The 26,077-nt window shown below is 45.8% G+C and overlaps 1 protein-coding gene across 7 annotated transcripts in view; it reads right to left on the reverse strand.

Annotated features, from left to right (window-relative positions):
* Positions 1 to 443: 443 nt before the first annotated feature.
* Positions 444 to 26,077, reverse strand: part of Tmcc1 (transmembrane and coiled-coil domain family 1) — a 209,061-nt gene continuing 183,427 nt past the window's right edge. For 6 of the 7 annotated variants that reach the window (XM_063237767.1, XM_063237766.1, XM_013145036.3 and 3 more), the window contains 3 exons: positions 21,916 to 22,850; positions 5,953 to 6,088; positions 444 to 4,156 (listed from right to left, as the gene is read on the reverse strand). In XM_063237767.1, the coding sequence (XP_063093837.1) occupies positions 3,842 to 4,156; positions 5,953 to 6,088; positions 21,916 to 22,850 (1,386 nt within the window). In that variant the 3' untranslated portion in view covers positions 444 to 3,841. Of the gene's footprint in view, positions 4,157 to 5,952; positions 6,089 to 9,964; positions 10,571 to 21,915; positions 22,851 to 26,077 lie in introns of those variants that run through there. The other variant, XM_063237768.1, reaches the window with a different exon arrangement.

The following is a 26,077-nucleotide window of genomic DNA, read 5'->3' on the forward strand; positions in this document are numbered from 1 at the left end:
TAACTTCTTCACGTGTGTGTAAAGTACCTTAGAATGTTAAATGCTTAAACAGGTGTGTTCCTATCCATTCCAACAGCTGATCTGGGAAGGACGGGCAAGTGTTACTATGCCCACTCTGGGTCGGTGGATGCTGGATTTGGTCGATGCTGCTTGAGTACTTCTCCAGAGAATGGAGGGAGGCTCACAGAGCTGCAGGAGAGTGCGGGCGGGCCTGGAATGCTGTTAGAGCGGGCCAGCTGCAGTCACAGCCTCCAGATACTGTGCACATGCAGCATGTACATGAGTAGGTACACCCCCCCCCCATGCACGCACACATACACACTCACATGCTCTCACACTTTTTAATGTGCAAACCAGGGGAAAGTTTTCAGCATGAAATTATTTGCCACTGGACAATGAGTGTACAAAAATAAGAAAAAATAAACCCGAGTCTGACCACCGGGTTAATAGCTGAGGTCTTTATTTTCATTTGTATGTACAATAAAAGTGCTGCTGACAACCAGCAGCAACCAGACAGAACATAAATTTAATTCTCTCTCAACAATTAGCAGCTCAAGGTCTATCAACTACAGTGTTAACGTTCACGCGTTCACAAATGTCATCTCTATACTCCCAATTCGTGCATGTGAGTTTTTATTCTTACACACTTGGATAAAACACAGTCTAGTAGTCAGTCCCTACAGAGGGGTGCCCTAGCATACACCACACACAGAAATGTTAAAACTCTCAGAGCCACACTTGAAATCCCAGGATTTGGTGGGGGTGGTAGTGTAGGAACCATGTTTTTGTCTGTGCCGGCTTGTCGATCCTAATGTTGGTTCTGGTTCTGGATGTCTATTTCCCAAGGCTGAAGGGCAGCTCCCTGTGAGAATCCATGTGGAGGCCAGCATTCTTCTGGCTGCACCACAGTGAAACATGTGGTTGGACACAGAACCACAAGCCATCAAGACCACACCATGGCATGCCCTCCGCTAAGCACGGCCAGCAAGGAAAGCTCGATTCCCACACTCCTCCTGGAGTCCATCTCACCCTGTGGGACACAGGAGAGAAGACCTACTCACAACGTGGAAGGTTTCACCTTCATTTAGATGGTGAGGAGCCAGTGGAGTAGGAAGCCTTCCTTGCTGGTTGGGTGCACTGAGTGGACGCCCAGTTACCACACAGCCAGCCTTGCTCACCTGGCTTGGCACCAGCAGCACAGATGCACAATCAAGGAATGATTCATTTCACAGGGGGTGCGCAATGTCTTTTTAAAAAGAGAAGCATGAAGTGAGAATTTTCCACTCCAAACAGATATGAGACCACAGTATGAAGTTATCAAAAGGGGTCTGAACAGATGGGAGAATCCAAGAACGATGCAGAGAAACTCAAAGGTAACCAGGCTGGGCAGTGGGAAGGATGGGCAGGCATGAAAACAGACACAGGGGTTTTAGAAAGCATTAAACACAGACTACGCTGGGCCTTGTGAGTGATCAGGTGACTTGAGAGTGAGAGTCACCGTGTGTCTGAGCTGCACCGACATCCTTCCCAAGACAGCCTGAGGAAGAAGGGGATCAGCCTGGCCTGTCTGGCACGGCTCCGGGAGATTTTCTAGAGGTGAAACCTTCCTTGGAGAGAAAAAACTGTCCTTAGTCCATGGGAACCACATCACTGCTGTCACTGTGATTTCTATCTAGCGCCTGTGAACCTGCGAGCTCCGGGAAGCAGGAGCCTCAAAGGTTGTGTTTGGGGAACTGACTGCAGCTACAGCATCTTTCCAACAGCTTGGCCGGCATCTTTCTCTACTCTGAGCAATTAAGCTAAACCAGAAACTGCTGGACTGACAGGGTCAAGTCATCCTCTGGTACTCCTGTTATGGTCACTGCGGTATCTTCAGGCAAAGTTAACATGTGAAACACACAGGCTCCGGGACAGTTTGGTTTTGGCATGAACACCTTTTGAAGAAATCACACCCCTATGGTCCCTGCTCTGGGTGCTATGAGGTGACGGGTGAGGATTGGGGTACCTGAGTTAAGCGTCAACATGGTTATGGGGACAATATGCTAGCTGAGAAGGCCAGCCCACCACAGCACAAGGAGGCTGCAGCTGTCATGTCAGCTGTCCTGACAGGCAGGCAGCTGACCTAGTCCAGAGCTGTCCTGGCATGGGGAACAGGCAAAGTAAGCTCGGCTTGGTAAGAGTATGCGCCCCTGCGCGTCACATGGCTGCAAACAACCAGGCTGTAAACAACCAGGCTGTGAAGGAAGAGCATTTGTGACTCAACACTAAGGGTAATAGGGAAAGACTAACCAGATAAGCTCTAAAAGTTTAAATTCCACCATGTCGATGGAGCTGGCTACAGGGTGGGGAAGAAGGCTCAGCTCATTTTCTATACTGCCTATAAAAAGTCCACTGAGCGGGGTTAGGGTAGTAAGTCTGTCTTGATTAGGAGGAAGCTGGCAACATTTCACACTCACAATCTGGGTCCTTCTAACCTGACATTTCCTTTTCTGTTCTTCAGGAGAATCCCCTTTAGTTGATTCTCTTAGGCAAACAGAATAAAGCTTTGCGATGAGGGTGCTGGGGCCAGAATGCAGACAGAAGACTCCATGTCGCTTTGGTTTTGGTAATTTGGGGTGTTAATAAATTAAGGGCATACGAGGAATTACTTATGTCCCTCATAACACAGTCTCGATTTCTCCTAATGACACTCCTAGCCCAAGGTCATCAGAGGAACGTTTACCTGGGCAGCACAGTCCCAGCCCTACCACACTGGTCTGCAGAAAGAGTCCCCTCTCCCTGAATACCTCTTGCCTCTCCAAACAAGCCACGCCCAGGAAGTGGCTGTGTGGGGGCAGCAGGACACCAGAAAGCAGCAGCAGCCAGAGAAGGAAGTGCAAGCTGGATCTGGAGCCAGGGGCTGCAGAGGGCAGTGTGGACAACAAGGCTCTCCCTGAACTGTCCTGGACAGGAGGGGCAGCACACTTACATATTCACACATCTTCATTTAAAAACAGCACTTCTTTATTTCAAAGGAAAAATAAAAGACCTTCCCAACCCTTTCCAAAAAAACCCAATAATAATAATAATAACAATAATAAAAATCCTATTAGAAACCATAAGGAAGCACTGAGAGTTTGAGTATTACATTCTTCAAGTATGCGGTTCAGGTTTTTATTTTTAAGTTGGTAACTATACACATATAAAAAAAACCTTAAAAGTGTGGCCAAGGGATTTTGCTTAAAACGAAGGATTTAGAGGGCCACTTCACAACACTGCAGACTGTGCAGGGTCCTTCTGGGCTCCTCATGGCTCCTGGCAGGGTCAGGGCCCGTGTTTACCAGCGAGCATGTGTCCAGGGTTTGCACCAGTAGCCAACTGGGGCGAGAAGTCAGGGAACGTGTGTGTCCTTTCACCCTGGATCCAAGCATTCAGACCTGGAATGTGGTCAGATTTCACAGTAGTCAGCCTGGGCGTGGAGTGGGCCTGGGCAGGGAGGGTGTTGTAACTGCTGTGCTGCCTGGTTCCATATCTCTTCAGGAGTCTGAGTACAGTCCTTCAAGCCACGATTCTGAATGCCCTTCATGGTGCCCTGACTGTGGGTTCATGTTAAAGGACTGTTTAAGATTGCATCCCAAGGAAATCATGCTACATAAAAATGATCCAAGATTTTCGCCCAAAAAAAGTTCTTGGATAAAATCTAAAAAATACTATTGCAATTGCGTCTCTTGAAGAAAAAAACATTATTCTAAATGTAAACAGATTCACTCAACTCTTCCGCTGCTGCAGGGGCTCCTGAGCAGGCTGGCCGCTGTCTTGCTCTCCATGTGCACCGTGGGCAGGATCACTGTGTTGGGCAGCATCATCTAGGGGGCGAGAAGAATCGTTCCACGTAGCTGAAGAGGGCGTCCCAATGCTTCCAGAGAAAGGCAACGAAAACCACGAGGAATAAAGTGCTGAACGTCCTGTTGCGTGTCTTCATGAGTGGGACCACGCAGTTGGCCACTGTGGACACAAAGACCAGGAGCACGGCCATGACAGCCAGGAGGATGTTGATGAGCTTGCCCAACAGGTTGCGCGCAGTAGCGTTCTCCAGCCCCTCTAGCTGTACCACCTGCTGCTGCTGCTGCTGCAGCTCCATCTTGGAGATGCGGGTCTGGCATGCCTCCAGGGCCTCCTGCGGGATGGGGTGGGGTGGGGTGGGACAGGAGGTTAGGCCTGCTGCCATGCATGCACACTGCCCACCTTTCCAATTAGGACTCCCTCAAGTAGGTGTCACCTGCTCCTGCACCCTGGGCATCCCCAGGTAGCTGGCCATTCTAATTTATTTGATCTAGTACATTTTAATGACAAGACTGCAGATGTCTGATTTTTTCCTTTAAAAATTATTAATCTTCCATTCTCACAAGTTGAGGTAAAAAAAATTATTAATCTAAGTTACTCTGGACATGTATAGTTACTTAATATAAACACAAATTTTTATTTGAAAACCCAGCTTGGCAAGTACTCAGCCTTGTAACTAGGGACCTAGAGAGGTTAGGGCTTGGCTTTTATTTCCTAGCTCAACACGAATAGTGTTCTATAGGAATCCACCCACAGCTTACTTTTTCATTGCACAGTAGGTTTTGAAGCCTGTTCAGGCCAACACCTGGAGATCCCCTGTGCTTTTATCCACTGCCCAGCATGCTGCAGACTGTGTGTGTCCCAGTGTTTTAGTCAGTTCCTTCTTGGGAACTTGAGGTTGTTTCCAACTGCTTCAACCTATAACTACTGCTGTGGGCATCTTCTGAGCATGCCTCCCTGTACACTTTGCCTTGTGTTTTCTAATTCAGCCAGCACCTGACCTCAATGAGAAGGAACCGACTACTCTCATGAGGAAACACTTCCCTTTGGTGGCTCTCACACAGGGGACCAAGCATCAAGAGAGATATGCTCCCCTGAAGGCTAAGCCTTCACTCAGAGTTTACCCAGGAACCAGAGCCCATGTCCTTAGTTGTGTCCAGCAGTGCCTGGCCCTGGTTTTAATCACCCTGCTTTCCTAGGGGTGAGGCAGGTACAGGCAACACGCTCCTGTAGCCAGCTACACAGTGGGTGGCCTGAGTGCTTTTCTGTCTAGAACCATCTGAGGAGGACTGCCAGAAACAGCAACAAGACTCCAGGTCTGGAGAAGATGCCCTCGGTGGCTGCTGGTGGCTCTGCTGAGCTTCCATTCTTTTGGACCAGGTTCTTTCAAAAGGCCTTTGTAGGAAACCACTGAAACCTGGTCCCTCAGATTGACCTCTTGGTCAAAACAAAACAAAACTAAACTTCCTATTTCTCCATGGGATAAAACAGGCTGTTTGTCTGAAACATTAATGTCAAATGGTGATGTGCCTTCCAGGGACGTGGATTTGGCAGCTGTAACAGAAGCCCCATCTCCTATTTTTTTTTTTGAGATGGGATTCAGGCTGGCCTTGAGCTCACTTTGTAGCCCAGGCTGGCCTTGAACTCACAACGATCCTCCCACTTCAGCCTCCCGAGTGCTGGGATTGAAACTATTTTTTTTTTTTTTCTTTTTCCTTTTTATCGGTGCCAGGGATCGAACTCACGACTGCCTGCTTGCAAGGCAGGCGCTTATGCCGCTGAGCTAAATCCCCAGCCCCCCGAGTGCTGGGATTACAGGTGTGAGCCACCATGCCCAGCCCCATCTCCCATTTAAAAGTGGAGGTGAGATGACCTTAGGAGGGTCACAGCAGCTCTGGAACCAGTGGATGGAACTCTGATTTCCTGCAATTCAGACACATCTCCCAGTCTGGTGAACCTCTCTAGAGCTACATGGATGTCTGAAATCACGCCCAAGTCATCAAGAAGGCAGGCGTATCACAGCGAGTACAAGCTTTGCTGAAGACTGTCTCCCTGACTTTCCTCTTGTTGTCTTCTCCTTTTCTAACCCTCTAGTGTTTGCTTTTACAAAACCTTATTCTTTACACTTACCTGGATATCCCGGGCCCGTTCATAAGACTGATAGGCAATTTTCTCTTCCATACTGGCCAACTCCTGCTTCAAGTTCAAGATTTCATTCTGGTGGAGTTCTGTTAGGTCATTTAGTTGTTCTTCTAATCGTTCACATCTACAAAGGGACAGATCACAATTTGATGCACTCTGTATCTTTCCTAGTACAATTTGTATCCAACCCCAAAATCCATTCTGCAAAGGAGGACAGAAGGACAAATGAACTGAGTGGCCTGGGGACAGGGAATGCTTGTCACAAACCAACCATACAGCAGCATGGCTTCACCAGTGTTCCCAGGGTGTAGTGTCCACAATGATGTCTGGAATCCCAGTTAGCTTTGTACTACCAGATTATTAAGCAGCTCTGCCTTTGTGCTGAGCTGTATAGCACAAGCACAAGCTGGGGTGTGCAAACCTCATGAATGGAAACTGACTTCCTGAATTCTCTGGGATCCCATTCACCCCTGGCTGGCTCACTCACCTGGTTTTTGTGTCTCTGACCTGGAGGGCCAGAGCACAGGGTGGCTGCACCTGGATACCACAGTGACTGCTCCCCCTACTGAGTACAACCCTCAGGAGGGAGAGCTGGAAACCAGGACTCTGGGTACAGGAATGCCAACAGGAAACATGAAGATCAATGGGAAGAGGTGGCTGAATGCCTGGACACAGTGTGCAGGGAAGGTGATTGTTCTGCTCCATTCTCAGCAAAAAGGGATGGGACTTAAGCAGGAGCAATAGTGGCTGGGAGGAACAGAGGTGTTGTAGGAGGTGCATCGCACACAGAATGGATGCTAGTGCAAATTCTCAAGATGGGGCCAGCTAGTACATGTGAGGACAGGACAGAGGCCCAAGTGGCTATGGCTATGCACAAACAGGAAGATCAGAGGGACAGGTTCATTCATGGCAGCAGGGAGTTTCATTCATGTTGTGTGACTGGTACTAAGCCCACAGCTAGGAGGGTCTGACTGTGAATTAGTACTGGGTTAGGTGTCTAGGACCTACTGGACGGAACAGGTCTGCAGGACAAGATCAGAGATTGCAGGTACACAAAGGTGGGGAGATGCACAGAGGAGTCTGACTGGCGCCCTTCAGAGGGAGGTAGGCAGGATCCAGGATGGACCACAGCAGGCCCACAATAGGGCTCTCAAGGAGGTGCTCAGATCAGAGCCTGGGAAATGGGCTGTCTGATACTGTACTGGGGTTAGCTCAACTGGTGATGTTTGAGTTCTAGGGACTGAACAAATGCTGGCAGAGGGTGGGAGGTATAGCTCAGTGGCACAGTACCTGGCAGGTAGGCATCAGGTCCTGAATTTGATTCTCAGTTCCAAAAAACAAAACAAATGAACAAACCAAAAAAGTTCAGCAGGTAGCATCAAGCTGAAGACTACATGCTGGAGACAGAAGACTGGTAGAGCATGAGACGAGGCAAGAAGGAATTATGTCCAGCTGTAGGGCTGGACTAGCATTTCTGAGTCTGTCAGGGTGGCTGGCAGAGCTCACCTCCTTTGCCCCTGCAGCACTGCACAATGTGGCACGAAGCCCTGAGGTGCGCCCCACCAGTTCCAAAAACACAAGAACTACGACACATGTGCAGTGTTAACACTAGTCCATCCCTCTTTGTTTTGTATCACACCTATAGTATACACACCATTGTAATCAGAATTTTCAAAGGAATAGATTTAATAGAGGACACATAATTTATAGGATTATTTTGTAATATTCACCCAAAGAGTCAAATGCAAGAGATCTGTCCACCACACTAGAGATCCAAAGAATCTAGCTGAAGGCCTGGATCCCTTGGCAATGTCCTTCATGAGTCCAACTGGAGGCCTAGAGACCACAATGTCTCATGGGAGTCTGTATTAAGGGTCTGCACTGGGAAGGCCCAAAGCCCAGTGGTGGAAGCTAGAAAGGTCTGTACCAGCGGAATGAAGGACCTATGGCCAGTAGGCTGAGGGATCTGCACTCGAGTAAGAAGTGATGCTCAAGTTGAGGACCCGAGCTCCTCCAATGATGAAAACAGCTGAGTTCATATGAGGAAAGCTGGTGTGACAAGCTTCCCCAGGAGGATAAACAGCACACCATCTTCCACTCCTGTTCTCTTTTTATGCTGTGGTAACAATTCTCAGGTGGGCCTTCCCCACTCAGAATCACATTGATTCAGTTCAGCTGGCTGTTACAAAGTGCCCATTAGTTAACTCACCACACTGTTAAGTAATATAAAGAATTTCTCTGTTTAAGGTAGTTTTTGTGTTATACCATCAATGTTCTATCTTAAACTCCTTCCTTTTTCCTTTCCTTCTTTTTTTCTGGCACTGGGGAATGAACCCAGTGCCTTTATCCTGAGCTGCATTCCCAGCCCTCTTCTCTTTTTCTTTTCTAGAGACTAGAGTTAGAACTTGTGATCCTCTTGCTTCAGCCTCCCAGAGTGCTGTGATTTGAGGCTTGTGTCATTACACCCAGCTAACCCCACTCTTTAAGTATCAAGGATTTAAAAACATAAAAATTCAGCAGATGTGGTGGTACAAGCCTGTAATCTTAGCACTCTGGCAGCCTGAGGTAGGAGGATTTCAAGTTTGAGCACAGCCTGGGTAACAGATACTTGATGAGACTGCCTTAAAATAAAAATTTTAAAAAGGGCTGGGGTGCAGCTCAGTGTCAAGACCGAGGCTTCAGTCTCCAGCACAGGGTGTGCATGGGGAGGGAGTGTAGCCTGACCCTTTCTACTGTTACTGAGTTTGGTAATTCTCTGCTGTCCTTGGTAGGAACTGCATCTCTTGTCCTTCACACACTCTTGCTCCTGCTTCCTGCCACCTTCCTTGGTATGTAGGACAACACTCTCTGCACTTCTGCCTTGCGCCTGCTGCCCAGGCCACTAGCTGGGAAACAGATGCCATCTCTTGATCTCATTTCCACCAGGTTCCAGGAGACTACGCCATCACACTGCTTCTGCAAGTGTCCTGCTTCAGCCCTGTATGCGGCAGTGCTTGGAGTGTGTGACATGTCTGAATTCTTTCTTCACCAGAGAGCAGCTGAAGACAAAAGTGCTGGTCTCACTGGAGGTGGAGCTCACAAATGAGAATGTGCATAGCACAAGGTTACAGGTTCAATCCCCAGTACTAAAAAGTACACAAAAACAAAAAGCAAAGCAACACAGTGTGCAGCTTGTGGCATTTATGGGACAGCTGTGTCTGACAGGAAGCAATTCTCCTCGAGTGTCAGGGGTTGGGAGCAGGCAAGGGAGCACACAGACACAAGTGGTGGTCACCACCATTCCACCTACTACACCCATGTGCTCAGTGTCTCAGGCCAAGTGAGACTGTGGATCTCACCTGACATTCCACATGGCTCATGGAACAAATTAGAAAGGAGCAACAGCATCAAAAGCTGCTACCATTTGTTCAGTGCTCGCTATGCAAATCACTTCTGCAGCCCCAGGAGGGCAGACTTGCAACCTTCACCTCACAGGTGAAGGAACTGAAGCTTGGGGAAGTTCCATAAGGACCTGGTTAAGGCCATACAGCAGGGAACAAGGACTCAGCCAGATCTGTATGACACACAACACTGATGCCACTCTGAAGAGTCCAGAAGCCCAGATCAAACAACTTTAAAAGTAAGGCATCTATCTGGCAGCCACCAAAGGGATGGGGTGGCACCATGGTGGCTAACGGAGGCAGCCTGATGCCAGGTGGTAGTGACAGGAGGGAGAAAGTGATACAGAAAAATCAGGGACCCCATGACAGGAAAATAAGCTAGTCAGCAGTGACACGGAGGCTCAAAGCCCGCTTGCCATAGAGGGACCATGGGGGGGGGGCAACTGCTCTGGAAATGGTTTGGTAGCTCCTCAAAGGTAAACCTGGATTTCACACGGGCAGGAATGCTGAAGAGAAATGAAAACCCATTTCCACATAAAAATGTGTATAGTAACAGCATTTTTGTAAGACACAAAAAGAAATCACTCAGGTGTGTAAGTTCATCATGTAATAATGAATCATTTTGGTTGTTCACGATGAAGTATCCAAGTTTTGTACCTGAATCTGCTTGTTGAGTGCTACCCTGCGAGTTGTTTATTCTATTCTCCTTCTATGTATGTATCCAGCAAGATATAGAACACAAACGTAAATACAATTTGCATGAGGTATAGCAGTGCCTGCCTGTAATCTCAACATTCTGGGAAACTGAGGCAGAAAGATCACAAGTTTGGCAACTCAGCAAGACTTTGTCTCAAAATAAAAAATAAAAAAAGGGTTGAGGATGTAGCTTAGTACAAAAAGGCCCAGGTTCAATCCTAGTACTGGAAAAGCAAACTAACCAATTTTGCTTTTCAATTAGATATACAAGACATGGTTGAAATATATGGTGAATGAATTTATTAAGTAAAAGACACATTTTCCACTAATCCCCCTTCCTTCAAACACACTTAACTCATTGTTCTTGCCACTTTCCTGAAGCAGTTCTGGCGTCCTCTTTCCTGAGTGTCTTTAGTTGCACTGCTGTGGCTTCCCTGATGTCCTGAATCCAATCAAAATGTTTCTCTTTCATTTTGTTTCTCAGTCCATTTTGACTTTGGGGAAGAGCCAGAAGTCTCATGGTGTCAGATCTGGTGAATAAGGTGGATGAGGACACAGCTTTTATGAGCCTGCTTTTTCGTTGGATGGCACCTGGCAGCAGTCTTCACTATGTTTTTGATCACATACCGTACAGACATTCACGAAAGAGGACTTCCAGAACTGCTCTGGAAAGTGTCAAGAACATTGGGATGAGTGTGCTTACAGTGCGGGGGATTAATGGCAAGAACAGTGAGATAAAGTGTTTGAAGTGAGTGGATAAGGGGAAAGTATCTTTTACTGTAGCATAATTTAAAAAATGCCAATACTGATCACATATTTTGATCGTCCCTAGTGTGTATATGAAACTCCAGAGTCCTAGGCAAACCTACAAAGAGGTGAGGCTAATATCTGTAGTCTTGCCCCTTAACTCACTAAACTCCTCCGGTTGGGCTCAAACTTATGATCCTCCTGCCTCATCTTCTAGGACTGCTGGGATGCAGGTGGCTTATCTTTACACATGGCACAAGGCCAGAGTGCTGAAGTCCTCCAGCAGACCAAGCCCCAGGTGATACTGACAGGTGCGAAGTCAGCTGAGACTTTACCAAGGATTTACCCCAGACAGAGAGACAGGGAACTGCTGCTGAATTCCAGTCTCAGGTCACAGAGGAACAAGTGGCTTCTGAGGGGCAGAGGAGAGGCTTCACAATGAGCTTGGCTTCACTCAGCTGTTTTGGAAAGGCGGATTCTAATGGCTGCATCTGTGCATGGGGAGATGGCTGTCTGGAGGAAGAGGACAGCAGGTAGTTGAGAAGCAGGAGAACCTAGTCGGTGAGGTACTAGAAAGATGCTGCCATGTCAGAGATTCATGGGCACCTCAATAGCTCCTTCAGCCCTTGGAGTCTGATTTTCTCTAGTCAGGAACCTACTTTTATCTTTTAGACAACACTTTAAATGTATGTAGATTTCTTTTCACAATATACTGATTTTTTAATTTTATGAAAAAATAAGACAAATTCTACAAAAAGAAACAAACAGGCTAGGTGTAGTGTCACATACCTGTAATTCCAGCATGGAAGAGGCTGAGGCAGGAGGATCACTGTGAGTTTGAGGCCACTCTGGGCTACATAGTGAAACTCTACATAGTGAAACTCTGTCTTAAAAACCCAAAACCCGTGCCAGGGATTTAGCTCAGTAGCATAAGCACCTGCCTGGCAAGTGTGGGGTCATGAGTTCAAACCCTAATACCAAAAAAGAAAAGAAAAGAAAAGAAAAGAAAAGAAAAGAAGAGAGAGAGAGAGAGAGAGAGAAAACCCAAACTAACCAACTGACCAGACAGTAACAAACTTTCTTTTCAATGAACTAAGAAAAACTTTTAGTATAAATGTGTATGTAAACACATATATGTATTTAAACTTTCTTTTCAATGAACTAAGAAAAACTTTTAGTATAAATGTGTATGTAAACACATATATGTATTTTATATATAGTGTTTCTCATATAAGATAAATCATGTGATACTTTAGCTTATGTGTCTGACTTATTTCACTTAACATTATGTTTTCAAGTCACATCCATTCTTTCACATATGAACGACTCACATTTGTCTTTATGGTGTGTAGTATTCCACTGTGTGTAGCAGCATATTTTTCTTATACATTCATCTGCTGATGGGCACATACACTTTCCAAGATGTATTAAAACTGTGCTGCTATGAACATGGGTATGCATGGATCCCTGTAATAGGATGATACGAACTCTTCTGCAGAGATATCTAGGAGGTGGATAGCTGGGTCAAAAGGAATTTCTACTCCTAGTTTTGTGAGGAACTTCTACATTGATTTTTGCCGTGGTCACACTAGTTTACATTCCCACAACAATGTGGAAGCCTTTTTCCCCACAGTCTTGCCAGCATTTGTTATTATTAGATTTTTTGATGAGAGCCATTCTTTCTGGCATAATAATATATTGCAGTGTAGTTTTAATTTGCATTCCTCTGATGGTCAATGATGATAAGCATTTTTCATATATTTATTGTCTGTAGTTTTCTTCTGAAAATTATTAATTTTTGTTTCCTTTTTTTGATTGGGTCTTTTATTCTGGGGGTGAGTCTAATTTTTGAGTTCTTTATATCTTTTTGATGTCCGTCTTTAGTCTGAAGAGTTGCTGGCAAAACTTTTTTCCCTTCTGTAGATTGTCTCTTCATTTTATTGGTTGTTTTCTTTGTTGTACAGGAGCTTTTTAATTTGTTGATTTTTGGTATTATTTCTTGTGCTACTGGGGTTCTGTTCAGAAAATCTTTGCCTACATCTATGTCTTCAAGAGTTCGGTTTTATCTTCCAGCAGATTGTTTCTGTTTTAACATTTAGATCTTTGATCCACTTTGATTTTAGTTTAGTACATGGTGAGAGGTATAGGTATAGACTCAATCTTCTGTATGTGGATGTCTAATTTTCCTAGCACTGTTTACTAAAGAGGCAGTCTTTTCTCTAGTATATGTTTTTTTGGCTCTTTTGTCAAAGGACAGAGTTGTACAACATGCTAATTTTAATAACTCTGAAGGGATAGGGAAGTACATAAAACAGTGATCACATAAAAGATATGCAAAGCAGGTTGTGAAACACTGGGGTCTGAGAGCCTGGTGGTTAGAACTAAATCATGCCATGAATCACAGGAAACTTGTAAAAGCCCTTGGCACTTGTTCCAGCACAGGTGAACCTTATTCTAAGCCAGTGGTGATTGGCATGGTGGCACACAATTATAATCCCAGTTACCTGATTGCAAGTTTAAGACCAGCCTGGGCAACCTATCAGAACCTTGTTTCAAAACAGAATTAGAAAGGGCTGAGATGTACAGTGACAGAGCACTTGGCTAGAACAAGTGGGGCCCTGTTCAATCCCCAGCAATGGGGGGCCAGAAGGTGGGGGCAGCCAGTGGTGATGACATACAGGGCATGAGCACATCAAGGCTGTACAGGTGGCTTGAAGACTGGCTTTGGTCTGCTTGCCTCATATGTTAAAGCCTTCCTGTCCACACTCCTAGCCTGTACTCACTCTGTGTGCAGAGGTGCTTTCACTAGGTAGTGTGTCTTCCTGGTGACAGCTTGGGCCCAGGTTTGTACTCAATGCCTGGCTCTGCAGCTCAGGCTAATGGGGTGGGAGGTCCTGTTAGCCTCTGAAGAAATCACTCTAGAGGGCCACTGTGAAGCCTGGACAAAGTGCTAGAAGCCAGAATGGTAACATCTGGCACAGTGAGTCACTACTTTCTGGGGACCCTCCCTGTGCCTCCATATTTCCTAGTGAGGCAGTTCACGCAGCCTGCCTGTTGACTGCCATTGAATCTCAAGTGCTCTGTGGCTCCATTCTTTACTAATCCTTTTTTTTTTTTTTTTAATTTAAAGACATGGTCTCACTATGTAGCCCATACTGGCTGCAGCCCCACAGGCCTCCTGCCTCTGCTTCCTGAGTGCAGGCATGCTGGATGTGTATCACCAACACCAATCATGTGCTGGGCAGGGATTCCTGCTTCTGACAAGAAAGTTTCATGGTCACCATCTCCAGTACACACTTGGTTTCTTCCTGTGACAGCACATGGTGGGCTCACTGGACATGCATGCTGTCCCTCCTCAAGTCTCTCCTTATTCTATTGGGCAGGCAACAAGAGGCCTGCAGAGGTTCCTCTCTGTCCCTGGCTCAAGTGTGCCGTAGCATTCACCTCTGGCCTCTGTACCTACGAAACTGTGTTATCTACCTTCTTTTTAGGGATAGCTCCTGTATATGTGAGGGGAAGTGTTCCAAGTCTTTTTTGGTGGTACTAAGGACTGAACCCCAGGTGGCTGTATCACCAGATAACATTCTCAAACCTTTTTAAAATTTTGCGACAGGACCTTCATAAATTGCAAAGGGTGCCCTCAAGCTTACGGTACTCCTGTTTCACTTCCCTAATAACCTGGAAGACAGGTGTGTGTCCTAGAATCTGCCCTCAGTCAATTTTACCCGATATCTGAAACTCTCCACAAAGAGCTAGGTAGACCCTGCTCATCTTCTCCACATTTGTGTAGAAAATCAAGTCCATGGGAAATTAATTACCAGAAACTCTCTTCCAGCTGAGAGACTTTCCAAATGAGATACAGCTAGTATTTCCAGACATAATGCAGTATAAACAAGCAGTTGAACAACACAGTAGCATCTGGGTGAGTTGTATGAACTTTCTCAGCATACGAAGCAAGCAGGTTAAGACTGGTGAAGATAAAATGCAAAGCCACAGAACTCAAGGGGAAGCAAGACCCACTATGGGTCCAGGTTGCTTGACCTCATTCATTCATCAACTAGTAATTATCAGCCTTTGTTTCTTTCTTCAAGCCCTAAGAACTACCTGGAAACCGAGGCTCTTCTGAAAGAACAGAAATGTGAAAAACAAAACAATAAAAAAATCCAGAAAAGTTGCGGAGGAGTTATTACTTCTGCTTTTTTAAGATTATGATCTTGTGTAGTTCACTATGTAGTTGAATTTGCTATGCAGCTCAGGGTGACCTTGAAGTTGGCCCCCTGCCTCAATCTCCTCAGTGCTGGGATTTCATGCATGCATCATCATGCCCAGCTGCAGCTATTACTGTGTAGATGAAATTCTATGACACTCACACAAACAGCTCTTTGGGTTGCCATACTGAGTATCTCCAACTTGCAGGAAGCATTGGTAAGGAGCACCAGAAAACAGAAGAGAAGCCAGAGTTTGGCCAAAGGCCCTAGGTATCTTGGAATGTGGTTCTTCTGGGCTGGCCTGTGTACACTGAAGAAGTCTACTGTCTGCCATTACAAAGACACTGTCCCTACTCTGTTGACCAGGACTCAGCATCTTTTTCTCGGCTATCAGGCCATAGGTATAAGCACAAACCTGACCACACTTGGCACTAGCACTTGTTCAGGACAGCAGACTTAGAGAGGCTTTAAGGAATCCACAAATGAAACTGGTCTGAAAGTGGGCTGCCTGTCACACAAAGCCCAGGAGGAACGTGGTGGTGTTTAGGAGGATGAGAATGTGTGGGGGGAAAGTGTAGGGTTACTTAATTATCACATGCTTCAAAACATCAGAACAGTGTACCACCCATAAAAGAACAATGTTAATCACCCTTCTTCCTGCCTTTTATGTGTAGTATCTGCCTCCAAAGAACTCAGATTTCTACATGAATCCACATTTTATTCTTCCCTGGAAGGTGCCTCAATTTTATAACTAAGTAAAAGGAAAAAGAAAAAAAGAAAAGAAATAGGAGGCAGCCAGGTACGGTAGGGTATACCTACAATTCTAGTACTCTGGGAAGTAGAGGCAGGAGGATCAAAAATTTGAGCCCCCTGGGTAATTTAGTGAGACCTGTCTTAAAGAATAAAAACAGGGATGGGGATTTAGCTCAGCAGTATAAGCGCCTGCCTGGCAAGTGTGAGGTCATGAGTTCGTCCCCCGAGGAAAAAAAAAAAAAGAATAAAAATGGACTGGGGTTGTAACTCAGTGTTCCCATGGTTCATTCCCCATGGGAACACACACACGCACCCCTACAGAAAGATGCCACAATTCCTTGTATGGAGGATGAACCACTTGATTCATGGCTTTACATTTGTTTCACTGTTGTCTTAAAAATTTTTTCTAATAATAAAATCTGAACAACAAAGGGAAGAGAATACTATGGCCTCGCTCCCATTGATTCTCACCACCTCCATTACTGGGGACTCTCTTTTGCTTACTGCACTTGCTAGTGTTTATACTTCCTGTCTAAATTCTGAAATGGAGAAACCAGGTAGTCTATTAAATATTAACACCAAGCCAGAGGATAGGGGGAAGAAGGGAAGGTAATTTGTGTACGTCTGTTCACATATGAGTAGATATATATTTATGAGGTACTGGGGACTAAATCCAGAATTTTGTTGCTGAGCCCTTTTTACTTTGAGACAAGGTCTCACCAAATCATTAAGTTGCCCTGGCTGAACTCAAACTTGTGATCCTCCTGCCTCAATCTCTCAGAGTGCTGGGATTTCAGGTGTGAGCTACTATGCCTGCTTCACATGTAGGGTTCTTCTGAGACAGGGTCTCATTATGTAGTGCAAGATAGTCTTGAATTCATAGTGTAACCCAGGCTAGCCTTGAACTTGCAGTAATTCTGGTGCCTTAGCCTCCCGAGTGCTGAGATTACAGGTGTGTCCCACCATGCCCAGCCACATGTGAGTTTCTAAAGCCCAAGAATTCCCCTTAGGGAGTTTTAGCCTCTTTATAGATACCAATTGGATTTCTCAATATGGAGGGTAGGGATGAGGCTAGGGTCTTGTAATTTTGGCTACTACACTGTAATCACATGCATGCAACACCACCTGGAATACAAAGCTACCAAGCAGTGAACATTTTTAGGCACTGTTTCTAACATGTGCTGATCTTGGGAAAGTGCTTCAGTCACTGGACTGAGCAGCACCCAGTCGCCTTCCTTGAATGAAGATAAGCCAAGGACTCCTGGTTGAATTCCTGCTGCATGAGCAGTTGGGTGAGGGCATTCCTGGGGAATGTGCCCACCTGCAGAATCACCATGTGGGCATGACTCCACAGCACTTCCCTTGCCAGGCAGTAGGTCAGCAGCAGGTCACTAGTATAAGATGATTCAGAAACCTGCAGGACAGGTCCTGAGCATGGCAGGAAGATCCAGGTTCTAAGGTTGACACTCACAGGAAGCTATGGGAGATGAATGTATCATTTCCCAAATGCATGTGCAGGCCTGCTGGGACTCCTCCAGGGGGTGACAGGACACGTGGTGGGACTTGGAATCCACGGTGGGCTGAACTGGGGAAGGTGGCCTCTGAGCATACTTCTGACTTGTGCCTTGTGATGTGCAAGTACAATGATGTTAGACACCACCTGCCTGGCCTAACTGGGTCATCAAGCTCCCTGTATGTGCAGACTACTCATGGTGGGGCCCTCTAACTGCATTGTGCTCCAAGGGCTTCAATGTGGGCTGCATTCCTGGGCTCTGCAACATACACATTCAGATGCTAATTCCTAAAGGATAGCAGTTCCCTTGACACAGAGGTTTCAAAATGGCATTGCTAAGGGGCTGGGGGTTTAGCTCAGCGACATAAGTGCCTGTCTCGCAAATGTGAGGCTGTGAGTTCAATCCCAGGCACCAAAAACAAAACAAAACAAAAAACAAAATGGCATTGCTGCTCCCCAGCACTGGGAGAGCAGCAGCTGCAGCTTCCCTGTGGGGAAGCACAGAAGCCACTAGGTCCTCCTTAGATGTCTTCCCCAAATTTGCACTTCCAGGGCACCAAGGCACAGGTAGCATTTCCCTATTCTAACTATACCCACCAAGTACTGGACTGGTCCTCAGTTTTTATCAGCAAATTGTATTTGAAATGCGCTTCCTGTGTGACCTGGCAATCACCTCACCTTTCTGAGCTTCAGTGCGGTTACCTATAAATGAGATGAGACTAGATAGTCCTGGGTCCCTTTCTGCTCAGAAGCACTGTGGAACCAGCTGTCACTCACTACAACCTGTGCAACACCAGCATGAGACAGAGACTTCTGAGGTCAGCATGGATCTGTCACTAAACAGTTTCTAACCCTATCTCCTAACTCCCCCAGAAACGGCTCCCCCTTGTTCAGTGCCCCAAGCAGCTCAAAGTTCCTAGGTGAAGGCTGAGGTGTGTCTGGACGCAGCTCTCCAGCCAGCTGGGTGCTGAAAAAGCTTGGTGGCAGCTGTGGCACAATGTGTGGTACAGAGAACTAACACTCCATACCTCAGGACATGTCCTGCCACCCAAGCCAGCAGACGCTTCTAGGCCATGACTGGCCTGCACCACAGAAGCAGAAGCACCTGAAGAGAGACAGGGATTCTGGATAAAGTGCTCTGCAGAAACAGTAGAGACAGGGTGGTGACATCCCTGAGGGGGTTTCAGTCACTGCCTACTCCGGGAAACTAGCTGGAAACCTTTCCAGAGTGGGCACATTCAGAGAATTTTAGAAACATGTGAACGCAGTGATTCAAATTTTAGGAAGCACCTATGTGGCTCTGGAAAGGACCTACCCCACTGCCAGTGCAGTTAGTGAGTCTCAGGAGTAAGTCAGTGTTCAATCACACGCCCGGTCCTGGTATAAAATGAACTGGATGGGGAGTCAGGAGAGCCATGTGTGGAGCTTTACTTACTGCTTCCTGCTGAGTGACCTACCCAGGCCTTAGTGTCCCCTTGATAAAGTGGATGACTATTTGATGGAAAAATGCATGTACCAGCTTGCAACAGATCCACAGGTGCCACCATGCTGGTGTCACACAACCAGCAGTGACCTGTGCACAGCACCTTGGCAGTTCAGAGAGGAGGGAAAAGAGTAAAAGCAAAAAAGTTAAAAATGATGGTTTCGAGCAGTCACAATGCAGACAGGCTGATGGCTGTAGAAAAACATGACAGATGAATGGTGAGGCCTGTAAGAGGAGGTGGGGATGAGGGTGCTGGGGAGCAGCCTGATGGCAGAGCACTTGCCCAGCATGCATGAGACCTGGATTTCACCCCTAGCACAAAGAAAAGGAAGGAAGGAAAAAGGAAAAACAAAGAATTAGTACAGAGTGAGTGCTGTAGGGAGTTCACTTACAGTGTGGATGTGATATGGAAAAGAAAAAAAAAACCTACCAAAATGGAGGCAGCCAGGCATGATGGCACACACCTATAACCTAAGACTTGGGAGGCTGAGGGAGGAGGATCACTGTAAGTTCAAGACCAGCCTGGGCTACACAGTGAGAGCTTGTCTCAAAAAAAAAAAAAAAAAAAAAAAAAAAAAAAAAAAAAATCCAAAAACAGAAAAACAAGGGCCACAGAAAAATTCTCCAAAATGCTTAAAATATGAAATGTTTGGTTATTAAAACAGACTAAAAAAGGCTAGGTATATGGCACATGTCTAATCCCAGCACTCTGGGAGGCTATGGCAGGACTGCATATGTGTGGACAGCCTGGGCAACTCCGTGAGACCTTGTTTCAAAAAGAAAAAGAATAAAAAATAAATAAAGGTCTGGGGATATATCTCAGTGCAAAGGCCGGGGTTTCAGCACCCAGTATGGCACAAAAGGAAAAAATAGTGGAAAAAACTTTCACGTACATGAAACTGTTCAAAGACCAACAAAGTTAGACAAATGTAAAAATATACAGTATCTAACAGAGGGGAAAATTTTTTAAACAGAGAATTCTTGGTGCAAAAAATTGGTGAAACAGTTGTGATTTTTGCTGCTTTTCTTGAGGAAAAAGGCTTGCAGTCTTGATTTTGTCTTAAGAAAAAGCCACTTGAAGGATGAAATGGGATGGCAAGGTGAGAGAGACTGCATATTGTGTCTTCCTCTTGCCCAAGAGCTTTACTTCTCATTTAGAATATTCAGAATTTTTAAAAATTCTCCCTTTAAGGGGCTGGGGATTTAGCTCAGCGGCATACGCACCTGCCTTGCAAGCAGGCAGTCATGGGTTTGATCCCTGGTACCGATAAAAATGAAAAAGACAAAAAAAAAAAAAAAAAAAAGAAAAAAAAATTCTCCCTTTATTCCATACCCTAGCCATTATATGAGAGACAAAGAGCTTGGACTGGACTTTGGCAGTGCAGTCACAGTGAGAAGCAGGTCCTGTTCTATCTTGTGGTGGCAAACCTATGGCATGTGTGCTGCAGCCGGCGCTTTGCAAAGCTCTAAAAGCTCTAAAGGCTTGCCATCATGGCCTTAATATTAAGATACTTTCCTGGGTTCCAAGGTTAGTAAGCACTCAAAGGAGACTGGAATTGGGGTTCAGGTCAAACTCATACAAACAGGCATGTGTTTGAGTCTACTAACTGCTTCATCATGTGCTCAGTGGGCTAGAGTAAATAAAACACTGAAAGAAAATGTGTACCTACAGTAACCTCCCTCTCTGTCCCATACTCATTTCTCTCTTCCCCTAGAATCATACTTGGGAAGGGAAAGAGCGGGACTGAACATTGACCAGCATTTTTTGCCACCTGAAGAACAGCACTGTTTCAACTCTCCTTAGAGACTGTTGATACATGCAAACAACTTATTTTAGGCCCTGACGTTACGTCACAAAAGCAGACTTCTAAAAATATTACTTTTGCACAGGGTGTGGTGGCCTATAATCTCAACTACTGGGTAGGCTGAGACAGGAGGATCACAAATTCATGGCCAGCCTGGGCAGTTTAGTGGGATCTTGCCTGTCTCAAAACATAAATAAAAAAGTGTGACTTAGTGGTCGAGGGCTTGTGAGTTCAATCCCCAGAACTGCAAGACAAAAGTAAACAAAACAAACAGACTAGCTTATTTTAATGGGTGAAACGGATCCTCAGAGTGTCAGTCTGTGATACTGTAGCAGAAGTACGAGAGTCTCTTCTGATTCACAATGCAGACAGGGCCAGACCCTTTGAGCCCTGTCGGCAAGTATGCAGCGCCTCAGAGTCTGCTGCCTGTCTGTGTCAGGAGGTCTAGGTGCAACATCAATTCCGTGTGCATGTGAAGGACCATGTCTGGAGAGCAGCCAAGAATGGTGTTCTTGAGTATGGAGTGCGACATGAAACACAGGCAAGGCTGCCAGTCAGGGATATGCCTCAGCAAGATCATGTGGTCATCACTCAGAGGCCTAGATCTGATTCACAGTGCATTAAAGAAAAACATCAAGAAGCTGGCTCCTACCTTGGCACAGATGGTAATTTAGAGTGCTCAGTCCTGAGAGTTCTCCAGTTCTGCAGAGTTAATCCATGCTCCAGTCTCCTCCCCATTCAAACATTTGCCAATGCACAATAAAGGCAACAGGCATACTTATCTGGATTTATTTGTAGTCTAATTACTCTACACAATTTGTCTGATAAGTATAAGGCCAAATACCTACAAGATTCATTACTTTTTGGCTGGCTGTATCTTTGATATCCACAGAATTTTATTCTTTTTTATGGGGGAGGAGACAGGATCTTGCTATGTTGCCCAGGGTGGGCTTGAACTCTCTATCCTATAACCTCTGCTGCCCAAGAACCTGGGATTACAGGTGTGTGCCACCACTACTGGCCTCTACATGTTTCTGTACCCCATGCAGCACCAGTTCAGGCTACAGTGATTGTGTGGCTCTGTGGTTGAGTAGTACAGGGATATTTTAGAAAGCCCGGGCTTCACGTTATATACGAAGTGGAATGGCAACAGGACAGCTGGGAGACACTTTTATCAGTGTGTGGGTCTCAGAGTCCTTTGGTTGCAATGCCTCTACTTTGTTATCTCTGATGGAGGATGTCATATGATACAACTGAAGTGCTCTACACACTCTATAGAAAGATAAAGACCTTCTAAAGCCATGTTCCTATGCTCAAACAGAAGGGACCCCAAACAGGCATTTAGGGCTCACCCCACGGCACTCACCTGTAGCGCTCCTCCTGCAGGGTCTGCATTATTAATGAGTAGTCCCTCTGGTAGTGCTCTTTGAGGGTCTCGAAGGACTCCTCCAGTCTGGCCTGGGTCTCTCGAATCTCCTGGACTTCATGGAGCAGTGCATCAAACCCCGAGCTCTGCATGTCAAGGGTGTTGGTCTTGGAGCTAGACGCCCCCACAGCTATGCCCCCCGTGGTGCTATTGGCCCCCACTGAGCCTGACGTGGCACTAGAGCAGTCTTCCTCACTACCATACTTTGGGCTGGACTGAAAGTTTGAAATCACCCCCAAAACTTTTGTCCCGTCCTCTACTTGGCCTTCCTCCAGAGAGTCCTTCAGGTTAGGAATGTTGTCCGCACTGCCAAATTTATTCCGAATCAGCGAGGCAATCTCCCTGGGCTTGGAGACCACGGCCCCAGCTGCTGAGTGGGTGGCCTGGGAGAAGCTAGAGAAGCCGCCTTTGACACTGTCCACCACGCCTTCACTGAAGCCAGTCACCTTGGCTCCCACGTCCTTCAGGCCTTGGTGCATGTCCCTGAAGACATCCTTTGGCTGCCGAGGAATCCCATTTTGCTCTACCTCTCGTAGCTTTCGATGGTAGTGCTCAAGCTTCTTCTGTAGCTGGAGGATGGTCTGGGCAGACTTCTGGTTCTTCTTCTCGAAGACCTGCTTGATGCGTGCAGCCTGTTGCTTGTCAGCGCTGTTGGCAAGCTTCAGGTACTCAGCGACGTTGTCATCCCGGGCTGTCTGTGCAATCTTAATCTGCTCCGTAAGCTTCAAAATCTTCTGCTGCAAGTGGGCAATGGCTGCCTTCGTGCGCTGAGGGTCAGGGATGCCATCTGCAGGCTCAGTGTGGATGCTGCCATCAGTGCTGGAGGCCACTGCACTGGAAGTTTGGGCGAGGCTGCTTACTTCCAACCGCTCAATCTAGCACAAAAGCAAGAGGAAGATGTTACAAGGAGCCCAAGAGGGCATGTTTCCTGACTCAATGGGCCAGCATGCACTGGACACCTGCCTTCTATCAACTCCCAGCACACACAGCTGACCTACAGGCCTCCTCCTGTCCTGAGCAGGCCCTCCCCTGACTCAGATCTTGACCTTATATACATACACTCTATGCAACACACACAGTACATGAAAAAGATCTGCATGAGGTGGTCAGCTGGGGGTATTCTTCATAGTATTTATTTAAATGACAAAGCTCTCTATGTGGAGAATGGGAACCTAGTGCTGAAAGTGGCAAAGGCGAACTTTATCATACACAATAGAGGCAAAGAAATCCTTCCAGAGGTGCCCTTGGGTGTGGTTTATCATGAGTGAAAATCAAGCCCAAAGAAAAGGGCTCTAGAGACTGCTTTCTGTTGAGCATGAACAGAAATGAATAATAAAAGAAACATCTTCAGGTAACAAAAATTCCCAATACAGTATCAAACTAATTTATCATCTTGGAGAAAGATCAGAGACTTTTTCTTGGTTCCTATTCATAATGTGTCCCGGCAGAAACTTTTAGGAATAATGGTACAGAATGACCTCTTCCACGTGCATTTTCATGGTAATAATACGCTGAATTTTAAACAGTCACGAGATGCCAGCCTAGAGATGCATCTTCTTTTTCACCTTGACTGTGCAGCCTCAGTTTACCATTTGATCAGAAATTATGTTGCTTTCTGAATTATAGAACATTTCTAGTTTATTGTGGGGTTAATATATTACCATGATATGGATGAAAACAGTAATGTGGCTCAGTTGTAACACACTTGTCTAACACAGGTGAGGGCCTGCGTTCCAACTCCAGCATGCTCTAGTTTTCTGACTTAGGTCTTTATATTGCCACGAATACTGATCTACATGTAATCAGTTGACTAAGGACATGTAGACAGAAATCAAGTCTAACTATTAACCTGGGAAAGTCAAAATGGATCATATGAATGAAAAGATGGTTTAGGGTCCAGGATCAAGTCTGGTTATACCTCTAAAATAAAACTTTCAATTGAGTATTATTTATATACGATCAAATTTTAGTGTGATTTTTATTTCTGCATACAGTAACTAGGAAGAAAGCCAGACTGTCTCTGATCTCTCTTCTGCCTCCATGCATGCCCACTTAGACAGGGCTCCCACTAAGGGTCATCTATACAGCTTCCAGATAGTGGACAGAATCCAAGGCCTCGGCCTCTACAGAAAACCAACCCACACAGCTGCAGTGGGAAGGCATTTCATCTGACACTGAAAGTAGGAATCATGGGATGATCTGGAAACCCCTCCTGATTTTGGCAGGCATTGGTGTCTTAGGAGGCAGACATTGAGAAACAGGGTGGGAGCAGACACCAGAGTAGAGAAACTGGGGTAGCAGAAGTGAATGGCTTTTTTTGAGTGAATAGTCCTTAAGGATAATCTGTGCTCTGGGGTGTAGAACTAGTCCTGAAAGCTTTGAGTTATCAGCTGTAAAGTGGTCACAGTGTATAATCTTACCAGCTATAAGACAGAGGTAACATTTTAGGAGGCTGCTTGAGGGTGGACTGTGTCCCCAAAAATAAAAGCTTAGCACAGTCCTTAGGCACAAAAGACTCTGTTAGCACTGGGTATTATTCTGGGGGCTGGGGATTTAGCTCAGCGGCATAAGTACCTGCCTGAGGTCATGAGTTCAATCCCTAGTACCACACACACACACACACACACACACACACACACACACACACACACACAAAAGACTCTGGAACAGATTCCTTCCTAAGACTGTGCACATTTCACACATGGCAAGGAAACTACTAAGAAAACTTAAGGAACACTGTCCTTTGACATTTTAGGACTGTGGTAGAGAACCTATGACATGCACACTATGGCAGCTGTTAGCACTAAAAGCTTAAAGTCTGCTCTACTTCCACAGAAAGTCACCTTTCTTGTAGACAGTGGGCCTCGTTCATGGCTTATGCATTGGCCAGCTAATCTTCATCTCTCTAACAAGTCTATACAATCAACACTGTCACCCCAGTTTATACCTTCCGCTGGCAGGCAAAACAAAGTCTATTGACACTGTCTTTCCTGACCATCTCCCAAGGGACTGTCATTTCTTTCTTTTTTCCTTTCTATCGGTTCCAGGGATCGAACTAATGACTGCCTGCTTGCAAGGCAGGTGCTTATGCCTCTGCTGAGCTAAATCCCCAGCCCCCAAGGGACTGTCATTTCTGATCTTCCTGTCTTCCTTGAGAGGTGACAGTAACTATGTGGCCACTAGTTCTGTTCCATTACTATAATAAGCAGGTTAAAGTGTTTTGCTTGCACTTTTCTTTTTACTATTAAGAACTCATTTGGCAGACTTCAGTGTTTTATTAGCTGATATGAACTAATTTATGGGGATCAAACCAGTGCCTGAACACACTGATTGTGCAGGGGCTGAGAGAAGCCATTCAGGGCCTAGCACACCTATGTGTGACAGATGTGCCTACCTCTTGGCAGGGTCCACCAGTACCTAGCACAGAGGATGAGTACCCATAAGGCCCAAGACTCTGGGCTCAGACCAACTCCACCAAGCTCACCAGGGCCTGCTTGCTTGGGCTGAGCCTGCGTTGCTTCTCCTATACAATAGGGCTATTATCTTCCCATGAGATTTGTTTTTCAAAAGATACTAAATGTGTTTAACCAGAGATTGTGGCTGTGTAGTTCAGCTGTAGTGTTTGCCTAGCATGTGAGAGGTCTTAGGTTTGATCTCTGGCACTGTCAAGGAATACCATCCCTCCCAGAACAAAAACAAACAAACAAGTGCTAAATCAGATTACACCCAACAAACATGGTATTAAATAGAAATTATAGGAGGTCACTGTTTTGGATAAAACTCTCACACTTGGGGCCCCAGATGAGGCTTAAAAAAAAAAATCAAAACAGAGTCTTTCATGTTAAAATTCACATCATTACTGGGTGTGGTAGTGCATACTGTAAACCTAGCACTGGAGAGGCTGAGGCGAGAGGCATAAATTTGAGGCCTCCCTGGGCTACTTAGTGAGTTCAAAGCCAGCTTGAAATACGGTCAGGACCTGACTCAAAAAACAAAACAACAAACAAAAAATACAGTCCATGTCATTAACATGCATCAACTGACTTTCATAAGGATTAGAGGTCACAGCCAAATCTCCTGATGGACCAGTTTCAAATGGCAT

The sequence above is a fragment of the Cavia porcellus genome, unplaced genomic scaffold, assembly GCF_034190915.1.
Source record: "Cavia porcellus strain 051 isolate PalLab524CR breed Dunkin Hartley unplaced genomic scaffold, mCavPor4.1 scaffold_27, whole genome shotgun sequence".
NCBI classification, from domain to species: Eukaryota; Metazoa; Chordata; class Mammalia; order Rodentia; family Caviidae; genus Cavia; species Cavia porcellus.